Source organism: Capricornis sumatraensis, chromosome 2, assembly GCF_032405125.1.
Source record: "Capricornis sumatraensis isolate serow.1 chromosome 2, serow.2, whole genome shotgun sequence".
Taxonomy (NCBI): domain Eukaryota; kingdom Metazoa; phylum Chordata; class Mammalia; order Artiodactyla; family Bovidae; genus Capricornis; species Capricornis sumatraensis.
The window spans coordinates 17,953,660-17,973,656 of record NC_091070.1 but is presented as its reverse complement, the minus strand read 5'-3'; the positions used below and the strand labels follow the sequence as shown (position 1 = coordinate 17,973,656).

At 43.8% G+C, this 19,997-nt stretch overlaps 1 protein-coding gene across 1 annotated transcript; it reads left to right on the top strand.

The window, feature by feature from the left end:
* The first annotated feature begins 4,137 nt into the window (after nt 1-4,137).
* On the top strand, nt 4,138-18,482 carry LOC138073199 (acyl-coenzyme A thioesterase 1-like). The gene is given in 4 exon segments (XM_068964762.1): nt 4,138-4,228; nt 4,231-4,587; nt 16,244-16,446; nt 17,877-18,482. Coding segments are annotated over 4 exon segments (1,257 nt in total).
* The last annotated feature ends 1,515 nt before the right edge of the window (nt 18,483-19,997 follow it).

Genomic DNA, 19,997 nt, shown 5'->3' with positions numbered 1-19,997 from the left:
GCTCAAGTGTATACTTGGATGAATTTCCAACCTGTATGTTCTGGCTATGAAATTCATCAAACTATATACACATAAGATGTATGCAATATTTTTAAAAGATTTTTTTTAATGTGGACCATTTTAAAAGTCTTTATTGAATCCTTTAAAATATAGTTTCTCTTTTTATGTTTTTGTGTTTTTTTGGCCCCAAGGTATATGGGATCTTAGCTCTTCCAATAAGGGATCAAACCTGCACCCCTTTCATTGGAAGGTAAAGTCTTAATACTGGACCACCAAAGAAGCCACTTTTTTGTATGTACCTTCAGTTCAGCTCAGTTGCTCAGTCACGTCTGACTCTTGGCTACTGCATGGACTGCAGCATGCCAGGCTCCCTGTCCATCACCAACTTCTGGAGCTTACTCAAACTCATGTCCAACAAGTCAGTGATGCCAACCATCTCATCCCTCTGTCATCCCCTTCTCTTCCCACCTTCAATCTTTCAGCATCAGGGTCCTTTCAAATGAGTCAATTCTTCATATCAGGTGGCCAAAGTATTGGAGTTTCAGCTTCAGCATCATTCCTTCCAATGAATATTCAGGACTGATTTCCTTTAGGATGGACTGGTTGGATCTCCTTGCTGTCCAAGGGACTTTCAAGAGTCTCCTCCAACGCCACAGTTCAAAAGCATCCATTCTTCAGCGCTGAGCTTTGGATTGGTCCAACTCTCACATCCATACATGACTACTGGAAAAACCATAGCTTTGACTAGATGGGCCTTTGTTGGCAAAGTAATATCTCTGCTTTTTAATATGCCATCTAGTTTGGTCATAGCTTTTTTCCCAAGGAGCAAGTGTCTTAATTTCATGGCTGCAGTTACCATCTGCAGTGATTTTGAAGCTCCCCAAAAATAAAGTCTCTCACTGTTTCCAAGGTTTCCCTATCTATTTACCATGAAGTGATGGGACTGGATGCCATGATCTTAGTTTTCTGAATGTTGGAACTTCAAGCCAACTTTTTCACTCTCCTCTTTCGCTTTAATTCAAAGGTTCTGTAGTTCTTCACTTTCCTCCATAAGGGTGGTATCACCTGCGTATCTGAGGTTATTGATATTTCTCCTGGCTGTTGGGACCTGACCTGAGCCATGACAGGCTCGACAGGCCACACTAGGCCTAAGCCTCAGGTTCTTGTAAGCATGAGTCATAATACTGGGAAGCCCCACCAAGGTCCCCAATGACACCAAGGTCCCCGATAATACCAAGGTCCCCGATGACACCAAGGTCCTCCCTGATGATGCCAAGGTTAAATCAATCACCACGATGACCCAAGGTTGAGTCAATCACCACACACCAACTATACTATTGCTGAGACAAAAGACCGCCTGTATATAAGCAGCTGTGATTCAGAGCTTGGGGCTCTTGTCAAGATTCCACTGTGCTAGATGAGACTTGGGCCCTAGCTCGAGCTAGCAATAAACCCCTTTATGCTTTTGCATTGCTGTGGACATCTTATTCTCTCAGTTTTGGGGACTCGGACACTGGGCATAACACTGGCAATCTTGATTCCAGTTTGTGCTTCATCCAGCCCAGTGTTTCTCATGATGTACTCTTCATAGAAGTTAAATAAGCAGGGTAACAATATACAGCCTTGACATACTCCTTTCCTTATTTTGAACCAGTCTGTTGTTTCATGTCCAGTTCTAGCTGTTGCTTCCTGACCTAAATACAGATTTCTCATGAGGCAGGTGAGGTGGTCTGGTATTCCCATCTCTTGAAGAATTTTCCACAGTTTGTTGTGATCCAGCTTATTTAACTTATATGCAGAGTACATCATGAGAAACACTGGGCTGGAAGAAGCACAAGCTGGAATCAAGATTGCCGGGAGATATATCAATAACCTCAGGTATGCAGATGACACCACCCTTGTGGCAGAAAGTAAAGAGGAACTAAAAAGCCTCTTGGTGAAAGTGAAAGAGGAGAGGGACAAAGTTGGCTTAAAGCGCAACATTCAGAAAATGAAGATCATGGCATCTGGTCCCATCACTTCATGGCAAATAGATGGGGAAACAGTGGAAACAGTGGCAGACTTTATTTTGGGGGGCTCCAAAATCACTGCAGATGGAGATTGCAGCTATGAATTAAAAGACACTTACTCCTTGGAAGGAAAGTTATGACCAACCTAGACAGCATATTAAAAAGCAGAGACATTACTTTGCCAACAAAGATCCATCTAGTCAAGGCTATGGTTTTTCCAGTGGTCATGTATGGATGTGAGAGTTGGACTGTGAAGAAAGCTGAGCGCCAAAGAACTAATGGTTTTGAACTGTGGTGTTGGAGAAGACTCTTGGAGTCCCTTGGACTGCAAGAAGATCCAACCAGTCCATCCTAAAGGACATCAGTCCTGGGTGTTCATTGGAAGGACTGATGCTGAAACTGAAACTCCAATACTTTGGCCACCTCATGTGAAGAGTTGACTCAATGGAAAAGACCCTGATGCTGGGAATGACTGGGGGCAGGAGGAGAAGGGGATGACAGAGGATGAGATGGCTGGATGGCATCACCGACTTGATGGACATGAGTTTGGGCAAACTCCGGGAGTTGGTGATGGACAAGGAGGCCTGGCGTGCTGTAATTCATGGGGTCGCAAAGAGTCAGACACGACTAAGCGACTGAACTGAACATAGTCAAAGGCTTTGGCATAGTCAATAAAGCAGATATAGATGTTTTTCTGGAACTCTCTTGCTTTTTCAATCATCCAACAGATGTTGCCAATTTGATCTTTGGTTCCACTGGCATTTCTAAATCCAACTTGAACATCTGGAAGTTCACAGTTCTTGTACTGTTGAAGCCTGGCTTGGAGAATTTTGAGCATTACTTTGCTAGTGTGTGAGATGAGTGCAATTCTGTGGTAGTTTGAACATTCTTTGGCATTGCCTTTCTTTGGGATTGGAATGAAAACTGACCTTTTCTAGTCCTGTGGCCACTGCTGAGTTTTCCAAATTTGCTGGCATATTGAGTGGAGCGCCTTAACAGCATCATCTTTTAGGATTTGAAATAGCTCAACTGGAATTCCGTCTCCTCCACTAGTTTTGTTCATAGTGATGCTTCCTAAGGCCCACTTGACTTCCCATTCCAGGATGTCTGGCTCTAGGTGAGAGATCACACCATCGTGGTCATCTGGGTCATGAAGATCCTTTTTGTATAGTTCTTCTCTGTATTCTTGCCACCTTTTCTTAATATCTTCTGCTTCTATTAGGTCCATACCATTTCTGTCCTTTATTGTGCCCATCTTTGCATGAAATGTTCCCTTGGTATCTCTAATTTTCTTGAAGATATCTCTAGTCTTTTCCATTCTATTATTTTCCTCTATTTCTTCGCATTCATCACTGAGGAAGGCTTTCTTAGCTCTCCTTGCTATTCTTTGGAACTCTGCATTCAAATGGGTATGTCTTTCCTTTTCTCTTTTGCGTTTAGCTTATCTTCTTTTCTCAGCTATTTGTAAGGCCTTCTCAGACAACTATTTTGCCTTTTTGCATTTCTTTTCTTGGGGATGGTCTTGATCACTGCCTCCTGTACAATGTCAGGAACCTCCATCCATAGTTCTTTAGGCACTGTCTATCAGCTCTAATCCCTGGAATCTATTTGCCTTTCCACTGTATAATGGTAAAAGCTTTGATTTAGGTCATAACCTGAATGGTCTAGTGGTTTTCCCTACTTTCTTCAATTTAAGTCTGAATTTTGCAATAAGGATGTACCTATAATTCAATGATTGTTTGTTTGTTAAAGCTGTCCTTTCCCTATTGTTGGAATTTTGCCTAAATTCACTAATCTCTGATTTCACCAACGAAGCACTTTAAGGCAGAGAAGAGGCGTCGGTGGGCGGGGAGATTCGTGTTCTGGATGCAGGACATCCCTGTGCGTCCTGTCCTGGCCCGGGTGAACGATCTGGTGCTTTTAACTTCAGACGACTCGGGCGCACAGGGTCCACAGACCTGAAGCCCCAGGACGTTCCAAAGGCGGCTCAGTCACGAAACTTAACTTGGCGCCAGATCACGCCTGATCTCGTCTTGTCTCCGAGCGCGCTCCAGTCGGCTTGAGACAAAACTCCAGCAGCCGTCCGCGCTTCCCCGTTTAGAGTACGGACCGAGGCTGTGCGTCTGGGATGACAGTGACCGTTAGGCTGGAGCCGGCCGGCCGCTGCCGCTGGGACAAGCCCGCGCGCATCGCCGTGCGCGGCCCGGCGCCGAGGCAGCGCTGCGCGCGTCCCTGCGCGACGAGAAGGGCGCGCTCTTCAGGGCCCACGCGCGCTACTGCGCCGACGCCGCCGGCCTGCTGGACCTGGAGCGCGCGCCCGCGCTGGGCGGCAGCTTCGCGGGGCTCGAGCCCATGGGGCTCTTCCGGGCTCTGGAGCCCGAGAAGCCCTTGCTGCGCCTGGTGAAGCGGGACGTGCAGACACCCTTCGCCATGGAGCTGGAGGTGCTCGACGGTCACGAGCCCGAGGCTCAGCGACTCCTGCGCCGGGCAGTTCTCGAGCGCGACTTCCTGGCGCCCGGGGTGCGGCGCGAGCCGGTGCGCGCGGGCCGGGTGCGCGGCACGCTCTTCCTGCCGCCAGGTGAGCCGTCAGTATCGCTAACTGTTGATCTGTCCCTGTGTGAGAGGAAGGCAATAAGTAGGTAGCTCCCAGCATTCCAAAAGTATGTGGGGCCTGAAACTTTGCAGGAGACAGGACTGGACCTTTCGTTAGCTGTGGAGGTGATTCCGTTGTTCCGGAACAGAGGTCAGGGCAAAGAGATCACAAGGAAAGGGAGAAAAGATAGTTGTGATGAAAAAAAATATTTTTTTGTACGTAATTCCCAGTTTTTAAAGTTTTCTTTCCAAATCTCTCAATTTTACAACTTTGCTTCTTAACTCCCACCATATATTAAAAGATTTAAGAAAATTAGGGGCCTTTCCTGGTGGCTCAGTGGTAAAGAAGCCACCTGGGGCCACAAGTTCGATCCCTGATCGGGGAAGATCCCATATGCCTCCAGAGCAGCTGGTTCTGTGTACTACACCTATTGAGCCTGTGTTCCACAAGAGAGGCCACCACGATGAGGGGCCAGCCTACCACAGCTAGACAGCAGACCTCGCTCACCGCAACTAAAGACAAACCCACACAGCAACAAGGACCCAGCACAGTACCCCCTCCCCCCAAAAAAAAAGATTTAAGAAAATTAGAATGAAGGAGGAAAGCCTCTTGTTATCCACTGGGGATCTTTTGATATTGTTTAATTTGACCATTACATAAAAAACAACCAATGAAACTGTTAAAAGATGGTTATCTTCATTAAGAATCAGGCAAATGCAAAATAAAACTGATCTCAGTGGGAGGGCAGTGAGCCTTCCTGAAGAGAGATCTTAGTTCCCTGCCCAGGAACTGAACCTGGGTAACTTGGATGAAAACCAAGAGTCCTAACTACTAGACCACCAGGGGCTAGAGGCTAGAAGCAAAGTGGCCCTCCCTCGCTCTTGCCACTGTTTGAAAGCAAGAATGTTTCAAGGAGACAAAAACTGTAAAAACAGGTACAAAGGTTATTAGAAACACAGCACCAAGTATGGGAGAGTACAGGGAGAAACAAGATTGTTTATTTAAGACAGAATCAAGGCAGAAATGCACACTCAAAGAGGAGTGTGGAATCCTGAGTGAGGTGCTGCTGCTGCTGCTGCTGCTGCTGCTAAGTCATTTCAGTTGTGTCTGACTCTGTGCGACCCCATAGATGGCAGCCCACCAGGCTCCCCCGTCCCTGGGATTCTCCAGGCAAGAACACTGGAGTGGGTTGCCATTTCCTTCTCCAATGCATGAAAGTGAAAGCGAAGTTGCTCAGTCGTGTCCGACCCTTGGCGATCCCATGGACTGCAGCCCACCAGGCACACTAAGTCAAAAACTAGGCAGAAATGTACACCTGGAGAGAATCGGTATTGGCGTCCTCTCTAAAGAGGAAGAGCGCAGTGAGTCAGAAGTCAGAAGCTCAGTAGAGATACACACCAGGAGAGGAATGTAGACGTCCTGAGTAAGGAGAAGCACAGTAAGTCAGAAATTAGGTAGAGATACACACCCAGAGAAAAAAGGGTATGGGCATCCTGAGTGAGGAGCATAGTATAGAGCTGATGTAAATCACATATGTAGGACAGTCCTTCCTGTTCATTGTTTCCCTTTGGTCAATTATCTTGTTTATTTCTTTACACTTGACTGGTCCTTGCTCTCTGTAAGATGTGTGTGCAACTTTTTTCTAATGGATCCCACCGTAGAGGTCTGTGGGTGCATGTCCACACTTATTATGAGGAACCCTCCCTTTTGGACCCCTAATAAGAGATCAAATTGTCAACATCCGCTGGATCATCGAAAAGGCAAGAGGAGAGTTCCAGAAAAACATCTATTTCTGCTTTATTGACTATGGCAAAGCCTTTGATGGTGTGGATCACAAGAAACTGTGGAAAATTCTGAAAGAGATGGGAATACCTCTTGAGAAACCTATATGCAGGTCAGGAAGCAACAGTTAGAACTGGACATGGAACAACAGACTGGTTCCAAATAGGAAAAGGAGTATGTCAAGGCTGTATATTGTCACCCTGCTTATTTAACTTATATGCAGAGTACATCATGAGAAATGCTGGGCTGGAAGAAGCACAAGATGGAATCAAGAATGCTGGGAGAAATATCAATAACCTCAGATATGCAGATGACACCACCCTTATGGCAGAAAGTGAAGAGGAACTAAAAAGCCTCTTGGTGAAAGTGAAAGAGGAGAGGGACAAAGTTGGCTTAAAGCTCAACATTCAGAAAACGAAGATCATGGCATCCGGTCCCATCACTTCATGGCCAATAGATGGGGAAACAGTGGAAACAGTGGCAGACTTTATTTTTGGGGGGCTCCAAAATCACTGCAGATGGTGATTGTAGCCATGAAATTAAAAGATGCTTACTCCTTGGAAGGAAAGTTACAACCAACAGAGACAGCACATTCAAAAGCAGAGACATTACTTTGCCAACAAAAATCCATCTAGTCAAGGCTATGGTTTTTCTAGTGGTCGTGTGTATATGTGAGAGTTGGACCGTGAAGAAAGCTGAGAGCCAAAGAATTGATGCTTTTGAACTGTGGTGTTGGAGAAGACTCTTGAGAGTCCCTTGGACTGCAAGAAGATCCAACCAGTCCATCCTAAAGGACATCAGTCCTGGTGTTCATTGGAAGGACTGATGCTAAAGCTGAAACTCCAATACTTTGGCCACCTCATGTGAAGAGTTGACTCATTGGAAAAGACTCTGATGCTGGGAGGGATTGGGGGCAGGAGGAGAAGGGGACGACAGAGGATGAGATGGCTGGATGGCATCACCGACTCGATGGACATGAGTTTGAGTAAACTCCTGGAGTTGGTGATGGACAAGGAGGCCTGGCGTGCTGCAATTCACGGGGTCGCAAAGAGTCTGACACGAGTGAATGACTGAACTGAACTGAACTGAAGCCTTCCTGTGCATGTACAGACAGGGAAGTCTTCCTTGACCTCACGTGTGGGCGTTTTATCTCTTTGCTTTAGTAGAGCTCAGCTTGTGCCACTTGCTTTGTCTGTGGAGTGTCTGGTGAGAACAAAGCTCGAATTTTACTCCACTTGACATACACCAGGTGTCTAGTCCAGAGACCCTCTGTCTCCTACCTCAGAACCGCACACTACATTTCACACCCTCATAATTTAGAAGTCTACCATTGCCAATGTTTGACCAGTATGTGGAAGAAAAGGAACTTCCATATACTGGTAAGAGAAATACAGTTACTCATCTACTCTGGAAAAAATTGCTTTTACTTAGTAAGTTGACTATGTCATTCTACTCCTGGTACACCAGTAGGGATTTATGTTTCTAAGAGCAAATTCAACAGAAACAGCCCAAATGCCCATCAATAATAAAACCGATGCATAAATTGAGATATATTTACAGCACAAAAGTGACTGAACTAGAGTCACAGGAACCAACAAGATGAACCTCACAGACAGTGTTGAAAGAAACATCAAGTTCCCGAAGAACACATTCAGTAGCATTACATTCAGATAACATTTTTTAAAAGAGCAAACCAACCAAATGCCATTTAAAATGTGCTTCCAAGTGGTAAGACTGTAAAGAAATCAGCAGACTGATCAATTTAGAATAGTGGAAAGTGAGGGAAGAGAAACAGGAACTCACAGGGCTTTGATGGTTAGAACTGAATTATTTCTTAAAGTTCTGGGTATAAACTACTTGCTTTATAATTATTCCTTAAAAATTGCACATTATATACAAACTTTTATGTAAATAATGAAAATGTGAAATAACTAGAAGCATACACAGTAGGTAGCTTTTTGAGTCTAGCATAACACACTTGAGATTCATTTGAGTTGCTCCATGCATTTGCCAGTTCCTTCTTGTCTCTTACAAGTTTCCATTGTATGGATGTGCCACAGTTTGTTAATTCATTAGCCAGGTGGAGTTTTGAGTTTGAGTTTGAGTTTTGAGTCTTTGGAGATTATGAATAAAGTCAATGCAAACACTTGAATCCATGTTTCTGTGTGAACACAAGCTTTCATTTTTGGGGGTAAATACCTGGAAGTGAGATTACTGGGTCATAACCTAAGTGTATGTTTAAATTTATAAGAACTTGGTCGGCTGTTTTCCAGGGTGATTGTTTCGTTTTGCATCCTCACTGTTGCTCTTAAAAATAAAAGTTAGTTACTTGACTAGCAAAAACTGGGTTAACTCGGGAATAACAGAGAACTGTAATTTGGAAACATGCTATGGCAAAAACTGTAGGCAAGTCCAACAGATGGAGAAGGCAATGGCACCCCCACTCCAGTACTCTTGCCTGGAAAATCCCATGGAGGAAAATCCCCCGGAGGAGCCTGGTAGGTTGCAGTCCATGGGGTCTCTAAGAGTCGGACACGACTGAATGACTTCACTTTCACTTTTCACTTTCATGCATTAGAGAAGGAAATGGCAACCCACTCCAGTGTTCTTGCCTGGAGAATCCCAGGGACCGGGGAGCCTGGTGGGCTGCCGTCTCTGGGGTCACACAGAGTCAGACACGACTGAAGTGACTTAGCAAGTCCAACAGAACAAGGAGAGGAATGTTATTTTACAGAGAAAAAGAAGGAAGTCGGCAGCTGTTGTTTTGAACAAAACTCTATCAAAGAATAGTTTGGGGTGTCGACAACTTTTCATTGCTGAATTGCTGGGGTATTCCATTTCTTGGAGGGGAGGCAATATACATCTTTTTCTGTTGGGGCCTGTAACTGATGATTCTTGCCTGTTGATGATCCTTCTGTTGTGATCTATAAGGGACAGTTATTCCTACAATCGATGTGGAGTGGTACTGCATGGCAGTTCTCCAGTTCTGTCCTCCTGACTCCATTTTGGTGAGGTTTCCCTTTATTAATTTTCACATTTCTCCCTTTTAATTAAGATTTTTCTCCAAGAACACCACCGATCAAGAGTTAGTGGTCTTTTGTCCTTCAATGTCTGGAAGAACCTTTCCTAGCTATCATGTCCCTTGTTAGAGAGAAACTGCGCAGATTAGAAACTTACTGAGGTCACATTTGAGTAACAAGGAGGGGTAGGAGGGAGAACTTTCCAGCACTTTGCATCTATAGTCCATATTTATCAAGACCCTAAGCAATAGGGTACACCATTTGGGGTACATTGTTTTTACAAAGGTCTAGTGGGCAACAAGTACAAAATCAAAAATAACAGGACAATTCCAAACTGTAGCCTGAAGGTAGCCAACTGAACAAATACTTGTCTTTGTTCAGTCGCTAAGTCATATCTGAGTCTTTTGCGACCCCATGAACTGTAGTCTGCTAGGCTCCTCTGTTTATGGGATTTCTCAGGCAAGAATACTCGAGTTGGTTGCCATTTCCTTCTCCAGGCGAATCTTCCCAACCCAGGGATCACACCCGGGTCTCCTGCATTGATTCGCAAGTGGGTTCCTTACCACTGAGCAGCTAGGGAAGCCCCAGGCACTTATTCTGATTTCAAGGGGTAAAGTTCTCCCTGTGGAAGTGAACCTAGAATCATGAATGTCTCCTGGAAGTCCCCATTTAAAACAGGCAGGAGAGCAAAATAGAATAGTGAATACAATAAGAGCACACAACATCTAAAAGAATTAACCCAGTGCATTTGGGAAGATACAGTGCAAGTGTAGGAGAAGGCAGTGGCACCCCACTCGGGTACTCTCGCCTGGAAAATCCCATGGACGGAGGAGCCTGGTGGGCTGCAGTCCATGGGGTCGCTAGGAGTCGGACACGACTGAGCAACTTCACTTTCACTTTTCACTTCCATGCACTGGAGAAGGAAATGGCAACCCACTCCAGTGTTCTCGCCTGGAGAATCCCAGGGATGGGGGCGCCTGGTGGGCTGCCGTCTATGGGGTCGCACAGAGTCGGACACGACTGAAGTGACTTAGCAGCAGCAGCAGTGCAGGTATAAACACAAAGCAATAGCTAATGAACCCTTCATGAAGACAGCAAAACTTCAAAGATATTTTAAAAACAGTAATGTAATCTCAAAAGAACTCTTTGGAAACAAATATGTTATCAGTAAGTAATACGGTATGTAAGGTTGCAAGTTCAGTTATCCTGAATTCGGGTAAGAATCCAGTCGGTTATCAGTCCAAATTAAAAAAAGACATGTGAATCTTGAACTTTTTAATAGTCTTGTCCCTGACATTTTGGCAAAGATGTCTGGTCAGTGTTATCTGCCTCGGTTCTGGGGAGTCTTTGCTCTCGGGTCATCCTCTGGTGCAAGGTTCAGTCAGGGTTTGGTGCTCTTTGGAGATGTGTCATGTGAAATGAAGAGCCTGTTCCCTGGGGTTTGGCAGCACAAGGGTTGGTTAGCAGTACCTGAAAGTGGTCTTTCCAGTGAGATTAAATGAGACTTTTTGGAGGTATCTTTTCTAGTAAATGAAATCTCTAAGGTACAAGATACGATGCTTAAGGTCTTCATCTCCTGGGAGGGTTCTGTGACAAGACTGCTCTATCAAAGCATGTTTATTTTTAATGGAAGCATCTAGGCCTTTACACTATGATGTATACTCTTTTCATCAGCTGTGAATCAAAAGATGCAGGGGTCAGGTATGTTGGATGTCTTGTGACTTTCTCAAAGGGTGAGAGTTTTTGAGTTCCAAAGGGGGTGGAACTGAAATTTAGAGGGACCAACAGCAATGCCTTTGGCCAAGGTATCTGGAGAATTTTACAAATTTTGCCAATGGAGTCTTAAAGTGCCCTTAGTTGTTTGACTTACCCTGAGGATTGAGAATAAGCATAGAGAAAGTGTTGTGAAAACAGAAGTACTTGACCAGTTAAACAGGTTCCCTGATCTCTAGGCAGTTCAAGAGGGCTTCCTCAGGAAGGGATCATCTTTTACTAACAGAATTTTAGGAATTTTCCGACAAAGGTCCATCTAGTCAAAGCTATGGTTTTTCCAGTAGTCATGTATGGATGTGAGGGTTGGACTATAAAGAAAGCTGAGCACTGAAGAATTGATGCCTTTGAACCGTGGTGTTGGAGAAGAGTCTTGAGAGTCCCTTGGACTGCAAGGAAATCAAACCAGTCAATTCTAAATGAAGCCAGTTCAGGATATTCATTAGAAGGACTGATGCTAAAGCTGAAACTCCAATACTTTGGCCACCTGATGGAAGAACTGACTCATTAGAAAAGACCCTGATGCTGGGAAAGATTGAAGGCAGGAGGAGAAGGGACGACAGAGGATGAGATGGTTGGATGGCATCACAGACTCAATGGACATGAGTTTGAGCAAGCTCTGGCAGTTGGTGATGGGTAGGGAAGCCTGGCGTGCTGCAGCCCATGGGGTCACAAACAGTCGGACATGACTGAACAACTGAACTGAACAGAATTTTAGCTATAGAAGATGTAGTGACCTGTCTACAGGGGAAAGTTTCACTCCAGTGAGAAAAATACAAACCATGACTAAAACATATTTAGTTTTTTGAGACAGAGAAAGCTAAATGAAATCCATTTGCAAAACTCCCATGTTCCATCAGACAATTCAGTGGCCAGGAGTTGCGCAAACAGGTTTTCCTGGATTCTAGCTTGAGCAGGTTGGACAAGTGAGGTGCAGGCACTTTTTGTGACCTTATATTTCCCCACCGATATTTGCTTATGAATGCTATCATTTTGTCAGTAGACTAATGGTTTAATGTGTGCACAGAGGTAAGTAGTGGGAGTTTTTTAATTTCTGGTAAGACCAGATTGTTGGCTTTTTTTAAAGTAAAGTAGGTAGGGACTGGGCCATAAGAGAAGTATTTGGAATCCAGTTTTGACAGAACCAAAAGCAAAATGTTTTCCATAATCAGGTGCCCTAAATATCCAATTTGTATTAGAGGAACCTGCAGTTTTTTTTAGAGATTTTCTGTCCTTTGAAGGCTGAAAGTTTTAAAAAGTGGATGCTCTCTTGCCATGAAGAGTTTTACAGAGAGCAGAGAAGCAAATCATTCATGTACTGTGACAAAGTAAAGCCTGGAGAAAAGTTTATATCACCCATCACCCAAATCAGCTTTTAAGACTTGTAAAAAGTAACAGGAACTGTCTGTGAAAGCCTGGGACATTGCTGTCCAGGTGAATTGCCTTTTTTGCTACATGAAAGCAAACATGTATTTACTCACCTCATCAATTAAAATACTAAAGAATGCACTGCATAAATCAGTTATGGTGAAGAAGTTGCTTTCACTGGGACTAGATATCAGTAGTGTTTGGAGCTTAGGAACAACAAGGCGACAAAGGATAACCGTGTTTTTTTGCTCATAACTCTTGGACAAACTTCTCGCCCCATGTATTGGGTTTTCTCATAGCCTAAATGGGCTTCTCAGGTGGCACAGTGGTAAAGAACCTGCCTGCCAATGCAGGAGACCTGAGTTTGATCCCTGGGTCGGGAAGATCCCTTGGAGAAGGAGATGGCAACCCACTCCAGTATTCTTGCCTGGGAAATCCCATGGACAGAGGAGCCTGGCAGGCTGCAGTCCATGAGGTTGCAAAGAGTCAGAAGCAACTGAGCACACACAGTCTAAATAGCAGTGTTCCAGGGAGTACTACAGAGGATAATGAGGCCCTGAGAATTTTAATCCTCTATGATAGGTTTGATGCCTTGCAGGAATTCTTTATTTCTAGGATACTGATTGATTTAGGGAGAAGTCTGAATGTTGTTTGAATTCAACATTCAGCATCTGTTTGAATGTTGATAGAAGTTGCATTGTGGATTCCTCTCATATCAGCTGAAGATTTTGCCTGTAAAGAGGATGATGGTAGCTATCAAATAGGGACAATTATCAGTGTCCTCCAGATTCAGCTACAGTGCCATCAAAAATGGAGCTAATGAAATATGTCAAAGTGAAAATATTAGTTGCTCAGTCATGTGCAACTCTTTGTGACTTCATGGACTATAGTTCACCAGGCTCCTCTGTTCATGGAATTCTTCAGGCAAGAATACTGGAGTAGGTTGCCATTCCCTTCTCTAGGGGATCTTCCCGACCCAGGGGTCAAATCCGCATTGCAGGCAGATTCTTTGCCATCAGACCCACCAGGAAAACCATCAGAAACTGAGTCAATAAAAGATCTCAAAGGATCACTTAATTCACTTGGTTGGCTATTGATTGGTACTGTCAGATTCCAGAATTATCTCTGTTTGGGGAGAGAGAAATTCCAGCATGATATTTTTCTAAGTCTCAGTCTAATAAATGAATAGGGGCAGAGGAACTCAGGAGAAAAGGGTGTATTCTGTCAAGGAAACGGAAAGAAATAGGTTCAGAGACAGGAACTTCTTGAGACTGATTGGAGATTCCAACTAATTGAACTATTTTAGAACTCCAAAGCAGGGGCTGCTTTACAGAAGTGGGGTTGAGTACTAGGAGTGTCGCTCTGGTGTCATTAAGGATAGAAAGAGCTTCATCCTTAATCTGGAGAAATGTTTCCACAGATGGATCAAGACAGAGGATTGGGAAGAGCCCCTGTAGTTCCTTGAAGCCCCATCATTCGAAATTAGGACACTGGAAAGGCTGGCTAGAAGGCTGACGGCACCTTGAATGCTAAAATTCTTCAGTGTCCTGTGTCTTCCCAATAATAGGAGCAACTAGAAGGTTTGGGGCTCTATTTAGGGACCTTCATTTGCCAGAGTTGAAAATTAAGAAATCTAGTTGTCTTTCTTATCAGTTGACTCATCTACTTTGCAAGTGAACTGATGTGCCAAATTAAATCTGGAGTGGACACAGTTTCTCATTCCACCCTGCTTATTTCAGATAAACAGGAACATCCTGGCTCAGCACCTAAATAGAGTTAAAGGTTACCTGAGTGGATTCACCACCTGAGAGAAAACAGGATCTTCCTTTGCAAACAAATGAGAACTTGTTTGCTTTGCAAACATTCCGAGAACAATTCTAATCGTCATGAACAGGTTCATCAGATTTGTGTGTGCAGGTCTGAATTTTGTTTCAATCAGTAAGTTTAGGAAAATTTACTGTAACTGCTCAGTAGAGGTTTCGAGAAAATACTCCAGCATTTGGCCAAAAGTTAGGGGTTTTTCTAAATTCTGTTTGGGCTGTTCCCATCAGGCAACCTTAATCACAAGTTTGGGTTGACCCTCACCAACAAGCAGGTGGACTAACTGATAAAAATCTAAACAACCAGGTTGGGAAGTTGGAATGAACTGTGTTAGACTCTTCAGCAAACCTGTAAGGGTTCTCGGTTACTTTAGGAAACTCTTCAACTATGACTCCCAAGGCAGCCTTAGTCTAGGGAACATAAGAAATATAGGGTTTATCTGGGTGCTCGGAAGACAGTTTTAGAGGCAGGTTCTGATAGGTTCAGAGGAGGAGGGAGTGGTGAGAAGTGCCAAGAGAAAGAGAAATTCAGTGAGAGCACTGGACTGGGGAAACTGAGGGGACGGAGGAGACAGAGGCAGGGCAGCAAGGGAGGCGGCAGTGGCACTGGAGGGGGTGCCCGAGCACAGGAAGTGGCTGAGGGAGAGGGAAAGAGGGGCCTCAGAAGCCTTTCGACACCTTCCGTTGTTCGTTTACCTCAGTTAATTTCGAAATTGTAATTTGCAGGGAAGTAATTCTAGATTGCCAGTAATGACTGGAAGCCTCAGAATGCCAATTAAACAGACGTCTAATTCAGTTTTAAGAAAAGTAAGTTTGGGGAGCTCAAATGTTCCTCATAATGTTGATTGGTGTTCTCAAATATTTTTCAGTCCATTTAATTAGAAATGGACATGAGGAGGGACCAAAGTTTTTACACGTAAAATCAGCCGGGGTCCCAGAAAGGAGGGGGGCATTGTCAAAGCATTTTGATGACAAGGATCCCATTAAAGATTTTTCTCTAGAGCAAAAAGAAAAATTCCTAAACAGCAGAGTTTCAACAGGCACAGCCCAGTACCTAAAGAAATCAGACCAAAGACCAAAGGAATACTCTCAGAAAGGACAAAGCCTTTAAATAGATCCCAAATAAAGATTGGAGAACTCAAAATGCAGACAGTGGAGCTTGAAATCCAGGACAGACTTACCCTCAAACTCCAGGCTTAGCTAGAAAGCAGTGAGCACATGTCTGTGGGGACGAGCACCTGTGTCCTCACCAACCTGGGAGTTTGGGGGAGACCTCTTAGGATCCCACTTCCGAGCACCAAGTAATGTTGCCCTTAAAACAGTTGTTTCACCAGAAAAAATGGGTTAATTCTAGAACAAAAACCATAGGCAAGTTCAACAAATCAAAGAAAGGAATGTTACTTTACAGAGAAAAAGGAGGAAGGTGGGCGGGGTTGCTTCCAGTAGAAGTCTATTGGAGGTAAGTGACAGTTGAGGGCAATGATGGTTTCTCATTGGCTGCATTCCTGGGGTAGTCAATTTCCTGGAAGGGATGCAATGTACATCCTTTTTGTTGTTGTTGTTGTTGGGGCCTGTGATTGATGATTCTTTCCTGTTGATTCTTCTGTTGTGATTTGTAATTGAAAATTCTTCCTATAATTGATGTGGAGTGGTACTCATAAAAGTAGCACATGTTCTTTGCAAAAATCTGTGGGGCTTTGAGGCCCTGGGTATAGAAGGGAATGTGGGTTTAAACTATGCCACAGTCTGGACCTTTGAAGACCAGAGTTGTTTAGCATTTCTGATCATCAACAGAAAACTGTGATATCACCAAAGAGGCAAAAATGGCTTTTGACACCACAGCAAAGAGTTTCTAGTTTAACTCTGTTTTCTCTTCCCAAGAACCTGGGCCCTTTCCTGGGATTGTGGACATTTCTGCAGCTGGAGGTGGCCTTCTGGAATATTGAGCTAGTCTGCTGGCTGGGAAGGATTTTGCTGTGATGGCACTGGCTTATTGTAACTATGAAGACCTCCCCAAGGGCCTGGAGAACCTCCACCTGGAGTACTTTGAAGAAGCTGTGAACTACCTGCTTAATCACCCTCAGGTTGGAACTTCTCTAGTTTCATGTTCTACATACTAGTTCTCCTTCTGAAATGCTCTTGGTTTTCATAGAACTTGACAAATTCATGACAGCCACTATCTGCCCCCAACACACACTTAGTCACTTCTCCCAGTTTCCATGCAATTAGATGTTATTGTTAGATTTCCTGCTGGTAAAAGTGTCCTAGTTGAAATGATGGAATTTTAAACTCCAGTATTTTATCATATTTCATTAAGAGCTCAACACATTGAGAACCCTCGGTTTGACCCAGGAAGTAAGAGGGGAAGTGATCATTCTCTCTAGAAGGCTGTCTCCAGTTTAAATGTTTGTGTTTTACAATCCTGTCCTCCATATGACCATCTGAGAGCAGAGTACTCACTTTTAACAAATCACCTAGTGGTAAATGACCTGGGTAGTAGGCAATGTTTCAGGGTTCAGTACATCAGAGGATTAGAACATATAGCTTGCTCAGGATATTAGAGGATTAATAGGATTGTTTATTTTACAATTCAATCAGAGCTCAAAGTAGCTGAAAGCCTTGGAGCTCCTAGAGAAGGTGATGGGGTGTAGTGGAACCAGTATACTAGTGTATTTGATAGAGAAAAGTTAAATTTGAGGTTTGATTTTGCCAGTTTCTAGTTCCTTGACCTTGGGGCTTCTGTATCATACTCTCAAAAATTGGGATCACTATAATATCCCATTCCTAGCACCTTTATAAGGAATAAATAGTTGAAATCAGTCAAGAGTGCTATTGTAGAAACCATGATCCAAAAAAATAGCTGTTGATAGGTCAATCAAAAGGCCATTTACAGCAGAAGAATTTGGTAATTGACGAGAACAATCTTTCTGGAACGGGGCAAACTCAAACTACACTGGAGGGGCCTCAGCAGAGAATTAAGACAAGAAAGTGAATAACTACAGACAAAATTTCCCACAAGTTTTGCTGTGAAAAGGAGTACAAACTAGGGCAGAGTGGATTTGAGGTCAAGGGATTGTTATTAAGGGTTTCCCGGGTGGTGCTTTTGGTAAAGAACCTGCCTGCCAATGCAGGAGATATGAGACAGGGGCTCAGTTCCTGGGTTGGGAAGATCCCTTGGAGGAGGACATGGCAACCCACTCCAGTATTCTTGCCTGGAGAGTTCCATGGACGGGGGAGAGGAAAAGACCCCTGGAGGTTTGGTGGTCAAGGAACTTCAAGGCCAGAGTATTTCGTTGTCATCCACTTGGTTGTTGAAGACACCAGGAATGGTGATGGAGAAATTGTGGAAAGCAAGGTACAGCAAAAGTTTAAGTCAATATCCCAAGGCTGCAAACCTTGATAACTGGGAGAGCCCAGATTCAGGCTCAGTTCCCCGACTCTCAAGTCCAGGCACTACTGGCCACACTGCACTGTTTATGGACTCATTCTCCTTTTCCCTTTGACCTTTTCTCAGGTGAAGGGTCCAGGAGTTGGGCTGCTTGGGATTTCAAAAGGAGGCGAGCTCTGCCTCTCCATGGCTTCCTTTCTGAAGGGCATCTCTGCGGCCGTCATAATCAGTGGCTCTGTGGCCCGTGTCGGTGGAAACTTACACTACAAAGGTGAGATTCTGCCGCCTGTGGGTTTCAACCAAAATCGAATCAAGATGACCAAAGACGGCTTTGTAGACATTGTGGAAGTCCTGAACAGCCCTTTGGAAAGGCCTGACCGGAAGAGCTTCATTCCTGTGCAAAGGGCTGAGTGCCCCTTCCTGTTTCTTGTGGGTCAGGATGACCACAACTGGAAGAGTGAATTCTATGCTAACGAGGCCTCTAAACACTTGCAGGCCCATGGGAAGGCAAAACCCCAGGTCATCTGTTACCCAGGGACGGGGCACTACATTGAGCCTCCTTACTTCCCCCTGTGCCCGGCTTCCCTGCACACCTTGGTGGGCACTCCTGTCATCTGGGGAGGGGAGCCCAGGGCTCATGCCAGGGCCCAGGTAGATGCTTGGCAGCAGCTCCAGACTTTCTTCCATAAACACCTGGGTGGGGAAAAGGGGACAATTCCAGCCAAGCTGTGATCAAGGGACGGACAGAACAATTAGGAACAGCTGCCACAGTTAGTGTATACCAGTGTAGGTTTCTTCTGTTCAATAATTACGTAGAGTTTTTCCTCTTCAGTGTTAAAGTGAACTTACCAAGAAGTTTTTTAGATTTTTATAAATTACATACATTTTCATTTGTTTGAGTGGAGAGTGATTCTACAGAAAATGAAACAAATGGCCAAAAAAACAATCGACAAGGCTTTAACTCTGAAAGGAAAAGGTGTAATACCCAGTTAATAGTACCTAGTACACAATTAGTGCTCCATAATTATTTGAGTTATTATTATAATTTATTTTTTTAATTAATAAATGATTACCTATTGTGGAAAAAAGAATACAAAATATCAAAAATGTTATCAGATTTGAGTTTCTAATTTAAGAATGGAAGTGAACATCATAGCCGTAAAGTAGCATACTAGTTAGATAACTAAAACTTTTCAAAGCAAGTATGTTTTTAGTTCTTGAATCTTCTTAAATGAGGAAGAAGTCTCCTAGTGCAAATGTATTTTAATTACTTTTTTCATCTTCACATATGGACTTTGTGGGTTAGTTGTTTTGAATCCTGGTATAACAACATTTAGATGAATTTCATAAGTGACTTTAATATCGATTAGCACGCAAATGAACGATTTAGTTTTGTATTACTTGATATAAATACACATTAAACTTACTAAACTTTTCTAAAGCTGAATGTGTCTAAAAGAAAAGATACTTTAATTTATGGTCATGGTGTTTTGGTTTCTCAACTTTCTCTTTCAATAAAGCGCCTTCTGACAGATGTCTTCTCTTGAAACTCAAAAACAGTGCTCCTTTTGCTTAGTCAGATTTTTCTTCTGTCCCACTGTGAGGCAGGTGTCATCCCCTTTTTACAGATGAAGAAACCAAGACTCAGAAAAATTTTTGCATGGTACCTGTAGAGCTGGGGCTCAGTCTCCCCACATCCAGTTTCTTCTCTCTTTGTTAAGCTCATCCATGCTCTCTGCAGGGTAACAGCCCCAGCCACAGGGAAAGGAAGTGGCTCTTCTTTCTTCTACCTAAGTTTTCAGTGGATTTCCTGGACTTGCAGTGTGAGGGTAGGGGTGGTTTCAGGGCACTAATGTTAAAAGCATAGTTCTGGAACCATGTTTAAATCTTGGCCTTTACCTAGTAGTATGGTTTTTTGCAGGAGCTGACAGGCACCTTCAAATGCCCTACATGCCTTCCCTTGATTATTAACAATGTGTGTGTGATCTGCCCTCCTCCTTTCCTCTTTCTGTATTTCTCTGTCCACCACTTTCTGTCAATAGCATGTTCCATGACAGTTGAAGGACTCTCCCATTAATCAAGCTGGAGAGTCAGGCTTCTCTAGAGATTCTGGGGCTGATCTTGAGGGATAAAAGGCAGCAGCAGAAGAAATTTGGGGGCCAATAAATGACCAAGTGAAACTGCAAACCACGTGTTTCAAAAGACACAAAGATGATTTCCTCTTTAAATTCTTGTTAGTAGGAGAAT